General features: G+C 39.2%; 1 protein-coding gene across 1 annotated transcript in view; it reads left to right on the top strand.

Annotated features, from left to right (window-relative positions):
* Positions 1 to 15,555, top strand: part of l(2)k09848 (lethal (2) k09848) — a 49,330-nt gene extending 33,775 nt beyond the window's left edge. The window contains exons 7-8 of the mRNA XM_070091584.1: positions 5,894 to 6,101; positions 15,243 to 15,555. Coding sequence (XP_069947685.1) covers positions 5,894 to 6,101; positions 15,243 to 15,428 — 394 coding nt within the window. The 3' untranslated portion in view covers positions 15,429 to 15,555. The remainder of the gene's footprint in view (positions 1 to 5,893; positions 6,102 to 15,242) is intronic.
* The last annotated feature ends 1,085 nt before the right edge of the window (positions 15,556 to 16,640 follow it).

Here is a 16,640-nt window from a genome sequence, read left to right as displayed (position 1 = left end):
TACTGTTATCTTTATGTATTGTCGACACAGTGGAACGGGAGAATACCACTGGTAGTGTCATCCTGCCAGAATGTAGTATAACCTATACCCTAAGTAAAGAGAGACAACTCTGGAACATGTGTAATACGTATCCAGCTGGCTGGCTGGCTGGCTGGCCGGGTGGGTGGGTGGGTGGCTGACTGGCTGCCTGACTGAATGTGGCTGTCTCTCTCTCTCTCTCTGTGTCTCTCTCTCTGTATCTCTCTCTCTCTGTATCTCTCTCTCTCTCTCTCTGTATCTCTCTCTCTCTCTCTCTCTCTCTCTCTGTATATATATATATCTCTCTCTCTCTCTCTCTCACACACACAGGTACATGTAAGTGAAGTTATCATACATAGTATAAATTACCTAGGATAACCCAAAAAATCCAGACAAAGTGCTATACAGTGGATCTGTGCTCCAGTGCCCTAAATTAATAATAATAATAATAATTATTATTATTACAATAATACAAATGTACTAATAATAATATTATTAAACTATAATATAATAATCGTGTCCACTCATTACTTACCTTAAAATATCTGTAGTCTTAATGTAGAGTGAGAGGTTAGTAAACAAGATTAAATGAATAAACGAGAGAGAAAATGAGTGTAGAAGATTCACGAGTTATGTAAACAAACGTTGTTGTTGTTACCAGCCCGGACACGAATGGTTTTTGTTCACTCTGTCAAGCCGACCAGAAAAACATCTCATATTTGTTAATTTATATGTTTATATGTTATGTAGCATGTTTATTATATAATTTTGAAAAAAAATCATAGATGGATTAAGCAAAATGTCTATAGTATTAACATTTTATACACATTTAATGTGCCTCAGTGATTATTATTGTGTTACTATCATTATTAATATGGTGTCTTCAAGACCAATTACATTCTTAATGAGTGGCTCTGAGACAGACAAGCAGACAGAAAGACAGACACACAGGTAGACAGACACACAGGTAGACAGACACACAGGTAGACAGACAGACACACAGGTAGACAGACACACACAGGTAGACAGACACACACAGGTAGACATAAAGACAGACACACAAGTAGACAGAAAGACAGACACACAGATAGAAAGACACACAGGTAGACAAAGACAGACACACAGGTAGACATAAAGACAGACACACAAGTAGACAGAAAGACAGACACACAGATAGACAGAAAGACACACAGGTAGACAGAAAGACAGACACACAGGTAGACAAAGACAGACACACAGGTAGACAAAGACAGACACACAGGTAGACAGAGAGATAAACAGACACTCAAAGATACAGACACATATACAGGCAGACAAATATAGACAGGTTTATGTGCAACAGTGAAAACAAATAGAGATTTCGAGAATAAGAGCCTTTCTTGCCACAATCTCCAGTGCAAGATTCAGACTTCATCTTAGGGGCCATGGTGAAATTTACTGTCCAGTTAGTACAGTTAATACAGTATGATGTTGCTGATAGGGCAGGGTTACTCAAACTGATGCTGCCTGTATGACGCATTGCCGCCGCGAGTATCCTCAAATATTGTACAGTGGTGTGCATCAGCTGGCCCAGCCCAGCTGCCAGATGCACGGTCATAAGTCGAGTGGACGTATGTCGAGCAGGTCGTAAGTTGGATGGTAGGTGTACACTGTCTTTTTAGGCAAATGAGCACTGTGAGGTCAGGCTCGGAGAAAGCCAGGTCACACATAAGGTCATCAAATTGTAATTGCAGGTCACACACCTTTCTTTCAATGCACTGCCTGTATTCCACTGGGGTGGGGTGGCCCAAAAGGAAAAACAAGAGTTTCTCCTTTTACATTTAGTAATATATGCAGGAGTAGGGGTTACTATAGTCCTGCTCCTGGCATTTTAGTTGCCTCTTATTCTGTTCCACTTTCCCATGGAGATAAGTGGAAATAAACAAGAACAAGAACTAGTAAGAAAAATAGAAGAAAACCCAGAAGGGTGTGTATATATATGCTTGTACATGCATGTGTAGTGTGACCTAAATGTAAGTAGAAGTAGCAAGACATACCTGAAATCTTGCATGGAAAAATAAAAACACCAATCCTACCATCGTGTAAAACAATTACAGGCTTCCGTTTTACACTCACTTGGCAGGATGGTAGTACCTCCCTGGGTGGTTGCTGTCTACCAACCTACTACCAAGGTAGGTCACACATGAGGTCATTAAATTGTAAAATCAAGTCTGATGAGGTCAGGCATTGGTGGGAGCAAGGGGTGCGGGTAAGGTGATCAGTTTATGTTATATGATTTTTGGGCAGTGGGTCCAGCCAGTGTGTATATTGTATTCCACTTTTGCTCAGTGGTTTTGATGAGGTGAATCACTGCTGCTTCCAAAATTATGGGTCTGTCCCTGTTATTCTCATGGTAGAAATGTTGTGCTCTTCCCCAGTTCATGACATGAGAATGAAGGTTGTGATGGAACATGTATGTTTTGTTGGTTTTAGCAAGAATACAAATGTGTTCTTGGTTTTAGCCCTCCAGCAGGCATATTTATGTTCCTAGAGGTGGTGGGTCTGAAGGTCTCTGCAGTTCTGTGTTTAGGGCTTCTGGTGATCTCTTTGATAGTTTTGAAAGTAAGGACTGCTACATCTATGTTGACTTTTTTGAGAATCAGGGAAATGATAATGGCTGCCTAGTGGGGAGGACCGGTTGTCTATCCATATTGATGACTTTTTTTGAGTGTGCTGTGTATGAGGAAGGCTTTCTTTTTTGCGGGAGTGGATAATTTGTTGGGAATTTTAAGTTGGTGAACCCAGCCTCAATATATTCTTGTTCTAGAAGATATCACTGCAGATTTGGAGTGCTTGGAGGAAGAAACCTATGATAACTCCTCTAGGTTTTGAGGTCGTGATGGAAAAAAGTAGTGCATTAAGTCATTATTATTGATGTTTTTTCTTTATACCTTGCATTTAAGAGTATCTCCATCCTTGATGAGTAAGAGATCCAGAAAAGGTAAGGATTCATCTCTTCTATTGTGAATTGTATAGAAGGCTTTCAACCACATTGAGAGTCTCCAAAGTTAGTTAGGTTGATAGACCTAGGAACACTCACCACTCCACATTCTTCTTCTTTCAACAAACCGGCCGTATTCCACTGAAGCAGGGTGGCCCAAAAAGAAAAAAAAAACTTCTTTTTAACTTCAGTGATGTATACAGGAGAAGGGGTTACTAGCCCCTTGCTCCCGGCAGTTTAGTTGCCTCTTTGACATGCATGGCTTATGGAGGAAAAATTCTTTTCCACTTCTCATGGAGATAGGAAATAAACATGAACAAGAACTAGTAAGAAAATAGAAGAAAACCCAGAGGGGTGTGTGTATATATATGCTTGTACATACATGTGCAGTGTGACCTAAGTGTAAGTAGAAGCAGCAAGATGTACCTGAAATCTCGCATGTTTATGAGACAGAAAAAAGACACCAGCAATCCTGTCATCATGTAAAACAAAGGCTTTTAGTGTGCACTCACTTGGCAGAATGGTAGTACCTCCCTGGGCAGTTGCTGTGTACCAGCCTACTACCTAGATCATCCACATTTTTTTTTTTCAACAAACCGGCCATATCCCACCAAGGCAGGGTGGCCCAAAAAGAAAAATGAAAGTTTCTCTTATTAAATTTAGTAATTTATACAAGAGAAGGGGTTACTAGCCCCTTGCCCCCGGCATTTTAGTCACCTCTTAGAACATGCATGGCTTATGGAGGAAGAATTCTGTACCACTTCCCCATAGAAATAAGAGGAAATAAACAAGAATAAGAACTAGAAAGAAAATAGCAGAAAACCCATAGGGGTGTGTATACATATGCTTGTACATGTATGTGTAGTGTGACCTAAGTTTAAGTAGAAGTAGCAAGACGTTCCTGAAATCTTGCATGAAAAAGACACCAGCAATCCTACCATCATGTAAAACAATTACAGGTTTCCGTTTTACACTCACTTGGCAGGACGGTAGTACCTCCCTGGGCGGTTGCTGTCTACCAACCTACTACCTAGATCATCCACATGTCTGTACCAAATGATGTGTCATGGGATATTGTTGAAGTGGTCCTCTCAAGGTTCTCTAAATAGATTCTTGCTTAAACTGCACTGAGGGGTGACCTTGCAGCCATTCCAAATATATGTTTGTTAATGTTATTGCCAAAGGTAAAGAGATTGAACCTGATACAGGCTTCAGCAAAATCAATGAAATCATGTACAGGAAGAAGCAAATCTGCAGCAATGGAGCTGCAGTGATGTATGTAGCTGTAAAGAAAGTAATTATTCGACTGATAAGGATCCAAGAGAAAAAGGTCACATCCAAACTAGCGAGTTTCTTGCTTTTAATGACCACATTGTTGAGCTTGGCAAGGTATCCAGAAAGTTGCAAGTGTGAGCTGCTGACAGTGCTCTATCCAACATGCTTAATTTCCATAGTTTACCCTAGACATGTACAGAGCTGAATGAAGGCAAAGAATAATTTGTTTCTAACTCCCTAAGAAGAAATGAGCTAAAGTTTTAAGTAGGTTCAGACGGCAAAGTGTTTCAGGAAAGTGATGCGAGCTTTCTATTACAGTCAAAGAAAAGATTGAGAAATTTAACAATGTTACACACTGCAATAGGAGAACCATACAGGTAAGCTGAGTTGATAGGGTGTCGTGTGAAGGTTGTTTGTTTTAGCCACTGACAGTTTGAAACCATGCGACATTGCCCAGTTGGTAGCATGATTGATAGTACAGTGGACCCCCGCATAACGATCACCTCCGAATGCGACCAATTATGTAAGTGTATTTATGTAAGTGCGTTTGTACGTGTATGTTTGGGGGTCTGAAATGGACTAATCTACTTCACAATATTCCTTATGGGAACAAATTCGGTCAGTACTGGCACCTGAACATACTTCTGGAGTGAAAAAATATCGTTAACCGGGGGTCCACTGTATACAGCCTCATCTCAACAGAGTTCCGTTCCTAAGACCACGTCATTAAATGAATTCGTCGCTAAGTGAGGAGCATACTATAATGGTAGTGGGTTTGTGTTAACCATCTTTGATATTGTTTTAATATTACCTTTGCACCATTTATAACATTTCTGTACTGTATATTGAAATAAACAGAATAGAGGAAATCAGCTCTAATATACATTATTTAGGTATAAATACTGGTCAGAGAGGCTCGTAAGTCCAAAGCATTGGTAAACGAGTACGTCTCTAAGTGAGGAGAGGCTGTATTGGAAAGTGGCTGCTATAAGATGATACTAGGCCTGCACAAGAAATGGCAAAAATTGACAACATACAAAGATGACCAGATACTTGTGAGCAAAACAGAGTCAAGTCTGTTGATAACTATCAGAAATAAAGTAATACTGAAGATGCAGTCTTGCATTATGCTTTTATTTTGCACAAAGTCAGGGAAAGGCAGTTTGCCACTACTTAATACTCTACTTTCTTCACCTAGCACAAATACTCCACATTAAATTAAGGTTTACATTGCACTTCTATATATCAGTATGGTCTGTAAGTATCCCAGAATCTATTTTATTAGACGATAGTTCATACGAACCTTGTGTACACTTTATACTGTGTATATCTGTTAGTACATTCAATTACAGTATTATTAAAAATAAACTATATCCACATTCAAACCAGGTGTACTGTAATGCCTTAAATACAGATTTATAAATGATCACATGTTTGATATCAAGAATATGTATAACCTCTGATAGAAGACTTTGCATGATGTTCTGAATAAAATATATATTGAGGTAAGAGCTAAATGGGCCTCGACTTTGTAAAATCTGAATTATATAGCTCTAGCTAATTGATGAAATATCATGTACTGTTTAGCACTATACCCAATAATAAGTATCTGTATTTCAGTCAAGTCTTGGTAGGAACTGCTCATGGCAGAATAGGTCTGTTTGATCTGCGAGGGAAAAAACCTGAAGTTCCACTCTTTGCATACAAAGGATTTGCTGGTGCTGTACGAGATGTTGTGGTTCATCCCAAGCATCCTTTTGTATTTTCCGTTTCCTTAGATCGTTTCTTACGAGTTCATCATTTAACAACAACAAAACTTTTGTTCAAGGTAAGATTTTGCACGTTTCAATTTATAATTTGTATTCTTAAACTCTATATAAAGAAACAGTTTAGCAATGTCTTATATTTTTGTAAGTTTTTTTTTTAATTAGAAGTTTAGTATGTATGTATTTTTGTTTTCTTAACTCTTATCATTATGGAAAGATGAGCAACCTATGTCTTGAGATTGTCTGACCAAAAGTTATAAGTATTGTATTCATGACAAGTACTTAATTGTGAGTCATAAAAGGGAATGGGAGGTAATCAAGAGCCCTTCAACATTAAAGCACTTTTGCATTGTGATTAGAAGGTGAACTTGGTATAAAACATTAAGAAAATACATTTTTGAGTGTCTTAAGTGTCTTGTTGCTACTAGAAGCTTACCAGCCTTGAGGAGCGATTGCTACATTTTTGCTTAGAAAATGCAAGAAAGTTTTTTGTACTCTAAACTTCTTTTTGTTTTTATTATAATTATTAACACATCAGCCATTTCCCGCCAAGGTAGGGTGACCTGAAAAAGAAGAAACCCTTTCATCATCATTCACTTCATCTCTGTCTTGCCAGAGGCATGCCTACACTACAATTAGAAAACTGCAACATATCTCCACCCCTTTTTCAGAATGCAGGCACTGTACTTCCCACCTCCAGGACTCAAGTCTGGCTAACCAGTTTTCCTGAATCCCTTCCTAAATGTTACTTTGCTCACACTCTAACAGCATGTGAAGTCATAAAAACCATTTGTTTCCACTCGTTCCTATCTAACACGCTTATGCACTCTTGCTGGAAGCCTAAGTCCCTTGCACACAAAAACCTCCTTTACCCTCTCACACCAACCTTTTCTAGACATCCTCTACCCCACCTTTTTTCTGTGACAGATTTATACACCCTCCAAGTCATTCTATTGTTCTATCCTCTAAATATCCAAACCACCTCTCAACAACCTTTCCTCAACCCTTTGGATAATACTTCTAGAACCCTGCGCCTCCTCCTTACCTCCAAGCTACGGATTCTCTGCATAATGTTCATACTGCATATTGTCCTCAGACACATCTCCACTGCCTCCAAACTTTTCCTTGTTGCAACATTCACCCCCCATGCTTCACACCCAATATACTCATACATTCCACTATACTCATACATTCCACTGTACCACTATACTCATACATTCCACTGTACCACTATACTCATACATTCCACTGTACCACTATACTCATATATTCCACTGTACCACTATACTCATACATTCCACCCTACCACTATACTCATACATTCCACTATACTCATACATTCCACTATACCACTGTACTCATACATTCCACTATACCACTGTACTCATACATTCCACTATACAGTGGTCCCTCGATAATTGTCGGGCTCGATAGTCGTCCTTTTCGGAAATAGTCACGTTATTTTCGTCCAAACATTGGCTCGCAAATGGTCGGTTGAGTCGCTAATCGTCGTTCGTCCTGGACGCATACTCACGGCTCTGAGCTGCCTCGGCCTTCCTTCCCAGCCAGTGTGCCATTGTTTACCAGTGAGCGACGGTCCCCTCACTTGTTCATACGAAATATTTCATAATATTCCATTCATTTTAGTGCTTGCAAGTGCTCAATGAGCTACCTTGGCTCCAAAGAAAGCTCCTAGTGCCAAGCCTTTGGTAAACAAGGTGAGAAATACGATTGAATTTAAGAAAAACATCATTGAACAATATGAAAGTGGTGTACGTGTGGCTGACTGGCCAGGATGTATAACAAACCCCATACAACCATATCTTCCATCGTGGCAAAGGAAAAGGAAATCAAGGAAGCTGTTGTTGCTTGGAAAAAATTGTGGCTAGATTGTGTCCACAAGAGGGATTTTGAAGGGTTTGTGGCTGACCCTGATGAGCCTATGTCACTTGTGAAATCTATTGTGGCATTGGGGAGTTCCATAGGGTTGGATGTGAGTTTGGAGAATGTGGAAGAGTTGGTGGAGGACCACAACGAAGAGCTAACCACTGAGGAGCTGCAAGATCTTCAGCAGGAACAGCAACAGATCGAAGCTCAGAATCTTGCTGCAGAGGAGGAAGAGAGATGGAAGAAGGTGCCTTCTTCAGAAATTAAGGAGATTTTTGAAATATGGGGTAGGATGGAAAGATTTATGGAGAAACATCACCCTGAGAAGGATGTTGCAAGCCATATTGGCAACTTGTACAGTGACAGAGTCTTGGCCTATTTTAGGGAAGTTTTAAAGAGACTCCAGAAACAGAGCTCTCTGGACACTTTTTTTGCGAGACAGGACTCCAGTGACTCTCAAGCTGGTCCTAATGGCATTAAAAAACAGAGAAGAGAAGTATGTAACCCCAGAAAAGGACTTGGTACCTGAGGTGTTGATGGAAGGGGATTCCCCTTCCAAACATTAACTAATCCAATCTCTCTCCTCCTCCAGTCTTCCATACACTAAGAAGAACCGCCAATAAAGGTAAGTGTTATGCTGTTAATGTTTAATTCATCATGTCCCATTGTATTGTTTATGTACTACATCTATATTTCATGTAAAAAAAATTTTTGTTTTAATACTTCTGGGTGTCAGGAACAGATTAATTGTATTTACATTATTTCTTATGGGGAAAATTGATTCGAAAATCGTCTATTTTGATAATCGTCGCACTTCCAGGAACGGAGTAATGACAATAAACGAGGGACCACTGTACCACTATACTCATACATTCCACTATACTTATACATTCCACTATACTCATACATTCCACTGTACTCATACATTCCCTTCTTTGCTTCCATGGATCTTCTTTGTCTCTACAGACTCCTCAGTGCACCACTCACTTTTTCCCTCCTAATCAGTTCTATGATTCACCTCATCTTTCATAGACCCATCTACTGACGAATCCACTCCCTGATATCTGAATACGTTCACTTCCTCCATACTCTCTCCCTCCACTCTGATGTCCAATCTTTCATTACTTAAACTTTTTTGTTTTCCACATTACCTTACTTTTACCTAGGTTCACTTTTAATTTCCTTCTTTTACATACCCTTTCAAGCTCATTCACCAGTCCCTGCAACTTCTCTTCATCAGCAAAAAGCATTTGTGACAACTTCCACTTTGTGTTAGGTTCATTATCTCTTAACCCCTTCCCCATCCTTGCTGTAGTTCTATGGGTTTGCAGTCGCTGTCTGTGCCGTAGTACTATGCCATGAGCTTATCTCACTCAGATAACCAGTGAGTGGTGAATTTGGGCCTAGATATGAGAGAATGGGTCAATGCAGTAAGTGTGCACTGTATAAAAATAATTATGCCCTACACAGTGAATAATGGGGGAAAAAACTGTAACTGTTTGTGGTTTAAAATAGCAACTTTGCGGTGTATTTTTGGATGGTATTTATGGTTGTTTTCTTGGTATCATTTGATAGAATGGAAGATATATAACAGAAATAGAGATGATTTTGATTGGTTTCAGGACTGGAAGTAGCTTGAAATTGAGCTCAGAATAGTGGAAATTTTCAGTTTTTGCTGGCATGTATTCCAGAGTACACAAATTATATCACTTGTCCAATATGTGTCCAACTGGTTGGTCTAATACACAATTATTACAATAATGCATAACAGTAAATCTTCTATTCTTTTTTTTTATTTTATTTTTTTTTTTTAGTTGTAGCTACAGTTAGAGTAAGAGGTAGATGGGAAAAGAGGAAGGTGGCAACAATAAGTAAGAGGGAGGTGAAAGTGTATAAACTAAGGGAGGAGGAAGTTCGGGTGAGATATAAGCGACTATTGGCAGAAAGGTAGGCTAGTGCAAAGATGAGTAGTGGGGGGGTTGAAGAGGGTTGGAATAGTTTTAAAAATGCAGTATTAGAATGTGGGGCAGAAGTTTGTGGTTATAGGAGGGTGGGGGCAGGAGGAAAGAGGAGTGATTGGTGGAATGATGAAGTAAAGGGTGTGATAAAAGAGAAAAAGGTAGCTTATGAGAGGTTTTTACAAAGCAGAAGTGTTATAAGAAGAGCAGAGTATATGGAGAGTAAAAGAAAGGTAAAGAGAGTGGTGAGAGAGTGCAAAAGGAGAGCAGATGATAGAGTGGGAGAGGCACTGTCAAGAAATTTTAATGAAAATAAGAAAAAATTTTGGAGCGAGTTAAACAAGTTAAGAAAGCCTAGGGAAAGTATGGATTTGTCAGTTAAAAACAGAGTAGGGGAGTTAGTAGATGGGGAGATGGAGGTATTAGGTAGATGGCGAGAATATTTTGAGGAACTTTTAAATGTTAAGGAAGAAAGAGAGGCAGTAATTTCAAGCACTGGTCAGGGAGGTATACCATCTTTTAGGAGTGAAGAAGAGCAGAATGTAAGTGTGGGGGAGGTACGTGAGGCATTACGTAGAATGAAAGGGGGTAAAGCAACTGGAACTGACGGGATCATGACAGAAATGTTAAAAGCAGGGGGGGATATAGTGTTGGAGTGGTTGGTACTTTTGTTTAATAAATGTATGAAAGAGGGGAAGGTACCTAGGGATTGGCGGAGAGCATGTATAGTCCCTTTATATAAAGGGAAAGGGGACAAAAGAGACTGTAAAAATTATAGAGGAATAAGTTTACTGAGTATACCAGGAAAAGTGTACGGTAGGGTTATAATTGAAAGAATTAGAGGTAAGACAGAATGTAGGATTGCGGATGAGCAAGGAGGTTTCAGAGTGGGTAGGGGATGTGTAGATCAAGTGTTTACATTGAAGCATATATGTGAACAGTATTTAGATAAAGGTAGGGAAGTTTTTATTGCATTTATGGATTTAGAAAAGGCATATGATAGAGTGGATAGAGGAGCAATGTGGCAGATGTTGCAAGTATATGGAATAGGTGGTAAGTTATTAAATGCTGTAAAGAGTTTATATGAGGATAGTGAGGCTCAGGTTAGGGTGTGTAGAAGAGAGGGAGACTACTTCCCGGTAAAAGTAGGTCTTAGACAGGGATGTGTAATGTCACCATGGTTGTTTAATATATTTATAGATGGGGTTGTAAAGGAAGTAAATGCTAGGGTGTTCAGGAGAGGGGTGGGATTAAATTTTGGGGAATCAAATTCAAAATGGGAATTGACACAGTTACTTTTTGCTGATGATACTGTGCTTATGGGAGATTTTAAAGAAAAACTGCAAAGGTTAGTGGATGAGTTTGAGAATGTGTGTAAAGGTAGAAAGTTGAAAGTGAACATAGAAAAGAGTAAGGTGATGAGGGTATCAAATGATTTAGATAAAGAAATATTGGATATCAAATTGGGGAGGAGGAGTATGGAAGAAGTGAATGTTTTCAGATACTTGGGAGTTGACGTGTCGGCGGATGGATTTATGAAGGATGAGGTTAATCATAGAATTGATCAAGGAAAAAAGGTGAGTGGTGTGTTGAGGTATATGTGGAGTCAAAAAACGTTATCTATGGAGGCAAAGAAGGGAATGTATGAAAGTATAGTAGTACCAACACCCTTATATGGGTGTGAAGCTTGGGTGGTAAATGCAGCAGCAAGGAGACGGTTGGAGGAAGTGGAGACGTCCTGTTTATGGGCAATGTGTGGTGTAAATATTATGCAGAAAATTCTGAGTGTGGAAATTAGGAAAAGGTGTGGAGTTAATAAAAGTATTAGTCAGAGGCCAGAAGAGGGGTTGTTGAGGTGGTTTGGTCATTTAGAGAGAATGGATCAAAGTAGAATGACATGGAAAGCATATAAATCTATAGGGGAAGGAAGGCGGGGTAGGGGTCGTCCTCAAAAGGGTTGGAGAGAGGGAGTAAAGGAGGTTTTGTGGACAAGGGGCTTGGACTTCCAGCAAGCGTGCCTGAGCGTGTTAGATAGGAGTGAATGGAGACGAATGGTACTTGGGACCTGATGATCTGTTGGAGTGTGAGCAGTGTAATATTTAGTGAAGGGATTCAGGGAAACCAGTTATTTTCATATAGTCGGACTTGAGTCCTGGAAATGGGAAGTACAATGCCTGCACTTTAAAGGAGGGGTTTAGGATATTGGCAGTTTGGAGGGATATGTTGTGTATCTTTTTATGTGTATGCTTCTAAACTTGTATTCTGAGCACCTCTGCAAAAACAGTGATAATGTGTGAGTGTGGTGAAAGTGTTGAATGATGATGAAAGTATTTTCTTTTTGGGGATTTTCTTTCTTTTTTGGGTCACCCTGCCTCAGTGGGAGACGGCCGACTTGTTAAAAAAAAAAATTAAAAAAGGAATTCATGTGTAAAGCCTGGGAACATAACTAATGAACAGAAATGTTATTTTAGTGCCAGGAATGCCTGCATTATTTATTCTGGACCCTATTTTGAAATTTGTGTGAAAATGGCCAAATTACCAAGTTTTAATCACTTTATTGGGTAGTTGAAATAGTTGATTGGGCAGTTTCTTGTGCTCATTCCATAAAATGGAAGACATACTAGCAAAGTAGCTAAGAATTTGGTTGACTGGAACAACACAATTGGCCTAAAATAGGACTCAAATGCATAAATATCGCTGACAGCAAAATTTGCAAAAGTGTAATTTCATCAACATTCCATTAAATTTTGTACAGTGGTACCGCGAGATTTGAACTACTCCCAACTCAACCAGTTATGTAAGTGTATCATTGTAAGTGCTTTTGTAAGTGTATTTTTGGGGGTCTGAAATGGATTAATCTAATTTACATTATTCCTTATGGGAACAAATTCGTTTGGTATCAGCACATGAACAGCCTTCTGGAACGAAGAAAGTTCGAAAGTTGGGGTTCCACTGTGCTTTTGTTTTATTACCCTCAGAAAATGATTCTCTACCATTTCATAAGAAAAAATAACAATTTTTTTTTTTTTAAATTCTTGGACACTATGGACACTTTTCAGATCAGGGGGTCTGGACACCGAAAGGGTTAATCCCACACCTTTTGCTGACACCCAAGCATTCATTTCTCTTACAACCCCATCTATAAATATATTGGACAACAATGGTGATATCATGCATCCCTGTCTAAGGTATATACTCTAACCTGAGCCTTACTATCCTCATAAAAGCTCTTACTTGCTTTCAGTACCAACCACCTACTCCATAGACTTGCAGCATCTGCCACATTGCTCCCCTATTTACCCTATTACATGCCTTGTCCAAATCCATAAATGCAACAAAAACTTCTTTACCTTTATCTAAATACTGTTCACCTATATGCTTCACTGTCAACACTTGGTCTACACATCCCCTACCCTACCTAAAGCCTCCTTGTTCATCTGTGATCCTGCTGTCCATCCTACTCTTAATTCTTTCAATAATAACTCTACCATACACCTTACCAGGTATACTCAACAGGCTTATTCCCCTATAATTTTTACACACAATTTTGTTGCCTTTGCCTTTATACAAAGGAACTATACATGCTCTCTGCCAATCCCTAGTACCTTTCCCTCTTTCATACATTTATTAAATAAAAGCACCAACCATTCCAAAACTATATCCCCACCTGCTTTTAACATTTCTGTCTTGATCCCATCAATCCCGGCTGCTTAACTCCCTTTCATTCTACCTACAGCCGCTGTATAGCCCTTGTGGCTTAGCGCTTCTTTTTTATTATAATATAATCTACCTACAGCCTCATGCACCTTCCCCACACTCTTAACTTCTTATTTTCAGGTAATTTAATATACAGTGAAACCTCGGTTTTTGTGATTCGTTCCAGAAAGTCTGACGAAAACCGAATTGTACCAAAACTGAAGCATTATTTCCCATAAGAAATTATGTAAATCCAATTAATCCATTTCAGACACCCAAAAATATTAACAAAAAGTACATTTTATAGAGAATAACTATAATTTTACATACAGAAAACAATGAGAAATAAATATAAATGATAATGAAAAGGATAAATGAACATTTAACATCACTTATACCTTTATTGAAGGCTCTTGTTGGCGTATAGAAGATGGCAAGGAAGGGAGAGGGAGGAGAGGTTATTGTTTGGAATGGGAATCCCCTTCCATAAGGACTTCAGGTATCAATTCTCTATCCGGGGTTACTTCCCTTCTTTGTCTTTTACTGGCACTAGGACCAGCTTGAGAGTCACTTACGTACTTTGCTACGACTTCTTTTTTTAATTCTATCGCGTTTCTCACCTTTATCAAAGGGCTGGCAATCGGAACTTTCTTTGGCCCCATGGTGGCTTATTTAGTAGTTGCACTCAATAAACAAGCATAGCAAACAATAGATTATTATGAAATGTTTCGGCTGAACGCACAAGGCGATGCTCACTCAATGATAAACAAAGGCAGACTGAGTTCACTTGGAGTTTGAGTGGACAATTGACGCGGGTGGGCAGGCGGACGCGTTTGGTACGGACCATTGTCAGCTCTACAAAAACAGAGGTGATGTACGAAAACTGGGACAAAATTTTGATGGAAAAAGTCATCGAAAACCGAATCCTGCGAAAACTGGGACATACGAAAACCGAGGTTCCACTGTACTGAATTAGTATAGTTTATTTTGAGTATGTTTGGTCATGTCATTAATACAGTTTTTCCATGTCCAGTAGTACATCAGTGCAACAGATTTTCACTGAAGTGGACCCCCACCCCCTTTTGCCCTCTTTAGTCCATTACACTGAGATATCATTGTATATATGCATTTATGAAATTAAAGCCAGTAACCAGATGGTTGATAAAAAGGTACTATGTTGCAGGGAACTTTTATTACTACTACAAAGTTTTATCCAAAGCCAGATTTTATAAAGTAGATATACAGACAGCAAGTAACCCCCCATCCCACCCTGGGGGGGGGGACACAACAACTGGTTTAGGAAGATGGAACAAAATGCAGGATCCTGGAATTGGCCTTGTACCAGACACTTGCTCTTGGATCTTTCTCGTAACCCCCACCTTGAACTTCTAATGCTATCAGGCTTTACCTAAGGGTTCTCATTTGCCTAACAAGCCAAATGAACACCCAGGGAAATGTAGAAGTAATAAAGGTTTCCCCTGCAACTGATTGTCTTTTCATCTACTTGTTGGCTTATACTATCAGTCAAACAACTGAATGGGTGACTGTGTAAACATAACCTTGCTCTTGTCTAGGAGGAAACAGGCTACAGGTTTCCTGTCCCTAACAGAATACAGTATACCAAACATGCCAATTAATATTATTTTTTTTTTTTTTTTTTAGGAGTACCTGAAGTCGAGGCTAAACTGTCTCCTGGTGACAGATGATTTAGATGTTGATGATTTCATTCCACCCATCCAAAAGCCAAGAAAACGAAAAATGAAAGTCAGTGAGGCAGAACCAGCCAAAAAGCCAGAGTTAGCAAATTCAAAGATTCCCGATAATGACTGGGAATCATTGACTAAATGAGTTTTGAGTCATACAAATGGAATTTTTAAGGGAGAGTTAGACCTATTAACTGTACAATTTTTACTGTAAGGTTTTTGCCTGTTAAAATAAATTTATTAAATTTATTATTAAATGCTTAAATTATTAATTAGTATTATAATCCTCAGTTTACCAAAGTTTCTAGGATTAAGAAAGTGCCACAGCCACCCCAGCCTTCAAAAGTAGGTAGCTCTATCATTTGGCAGCTATCAACTTCAAGGCAAGACTCTCCACCAGCAAAGAGAATAAGATTTGTTGAAGGCTCATACAATGATTATTATAATCAAGGGAGAAGTACTAAACCCATAGGATTATACAGTGCCTGTGGGGGATGTGGAAGGTATTCAGGCTTAATTCAGGGAACTGGAGCACAGATCCAATTCCCTAGATCAAGAGGCCCTCACTAGCATCAAGGAACCTTCCTTGAGGGGCTCATATGATGAGGATCCATCATCCTTCAATAATTACATGCAACATCCCCACCCCTCCAGAATGCAGGCACTGCCCTTCCCACTTCCAGGATTCATGTCCTGCTAATTTCCTGTGCATTTCTAAAAAAATTTAACACAAAAATTAACAGTACTGTACTCATCAGAGATGGGCCCCCTCCTGGGCTGGGAACTTCAGGTGAAATCAGTTGGTGTTTTTTTTTTTTTTTGGGGGGGGGGGGCGACAAGACATATGGGTGGAGGGAAGAATTCAAAGAGAGCTCCTACTAAGTACAGCCTCTCCTCACTTAACGACAAAGTTCCGTCCCTGAGACCACATCGTTAAATGAATTTGTTGCTAAGTGAGGAGCATACACCACTGTATTATAATGGTAGTGAGTTTGTGTCAACCATCTTTAATATTGTTTTAATGTCACTTTTGCACCATTTATAGCATTTCTGGTACATTTTTAAATGTTTATACAGTAGTGTACTGTATATTGAAATAAACAGAATAAAGGAAATCAGCTCTTAATATACATTAATTAGGTATGAATACGGGTCAGAGAGCCTGTCGTAAGTCCGAGGCGTCGGTAAACGAGTACGTCGCTAAGTGAGGAGAGGCTGTACGTTACATTAAAACATTTAGTTGCAACTTCCAGGCCATTTAAAAAATTCCAAAATCAATAAGTAATGGGTAATAAGAGAGAGAGAGATGATTATTAGGGTATGGAGTGCAGCAGGGCAGTGGATAGTACAGGGGTAG

The sequence above is a fragment of the Cherax quadricarinatus genome, chromosome 36, assembly GCF_038502225.1.
Source record: "Cherax quadricarinatus isolate ZL_2023a chromosome 36, ASM3850222v1, whole genome shotgun sequence".
NCBI lineage: Eukaryota > Metazoa > Arthropoda > Malacostraca > Decapoda > Parastacidae > Cherax > Cherax quadricarinatus.
This window is presented reverse-complemented; position numbering and strand designations above follow the sequence as displayed.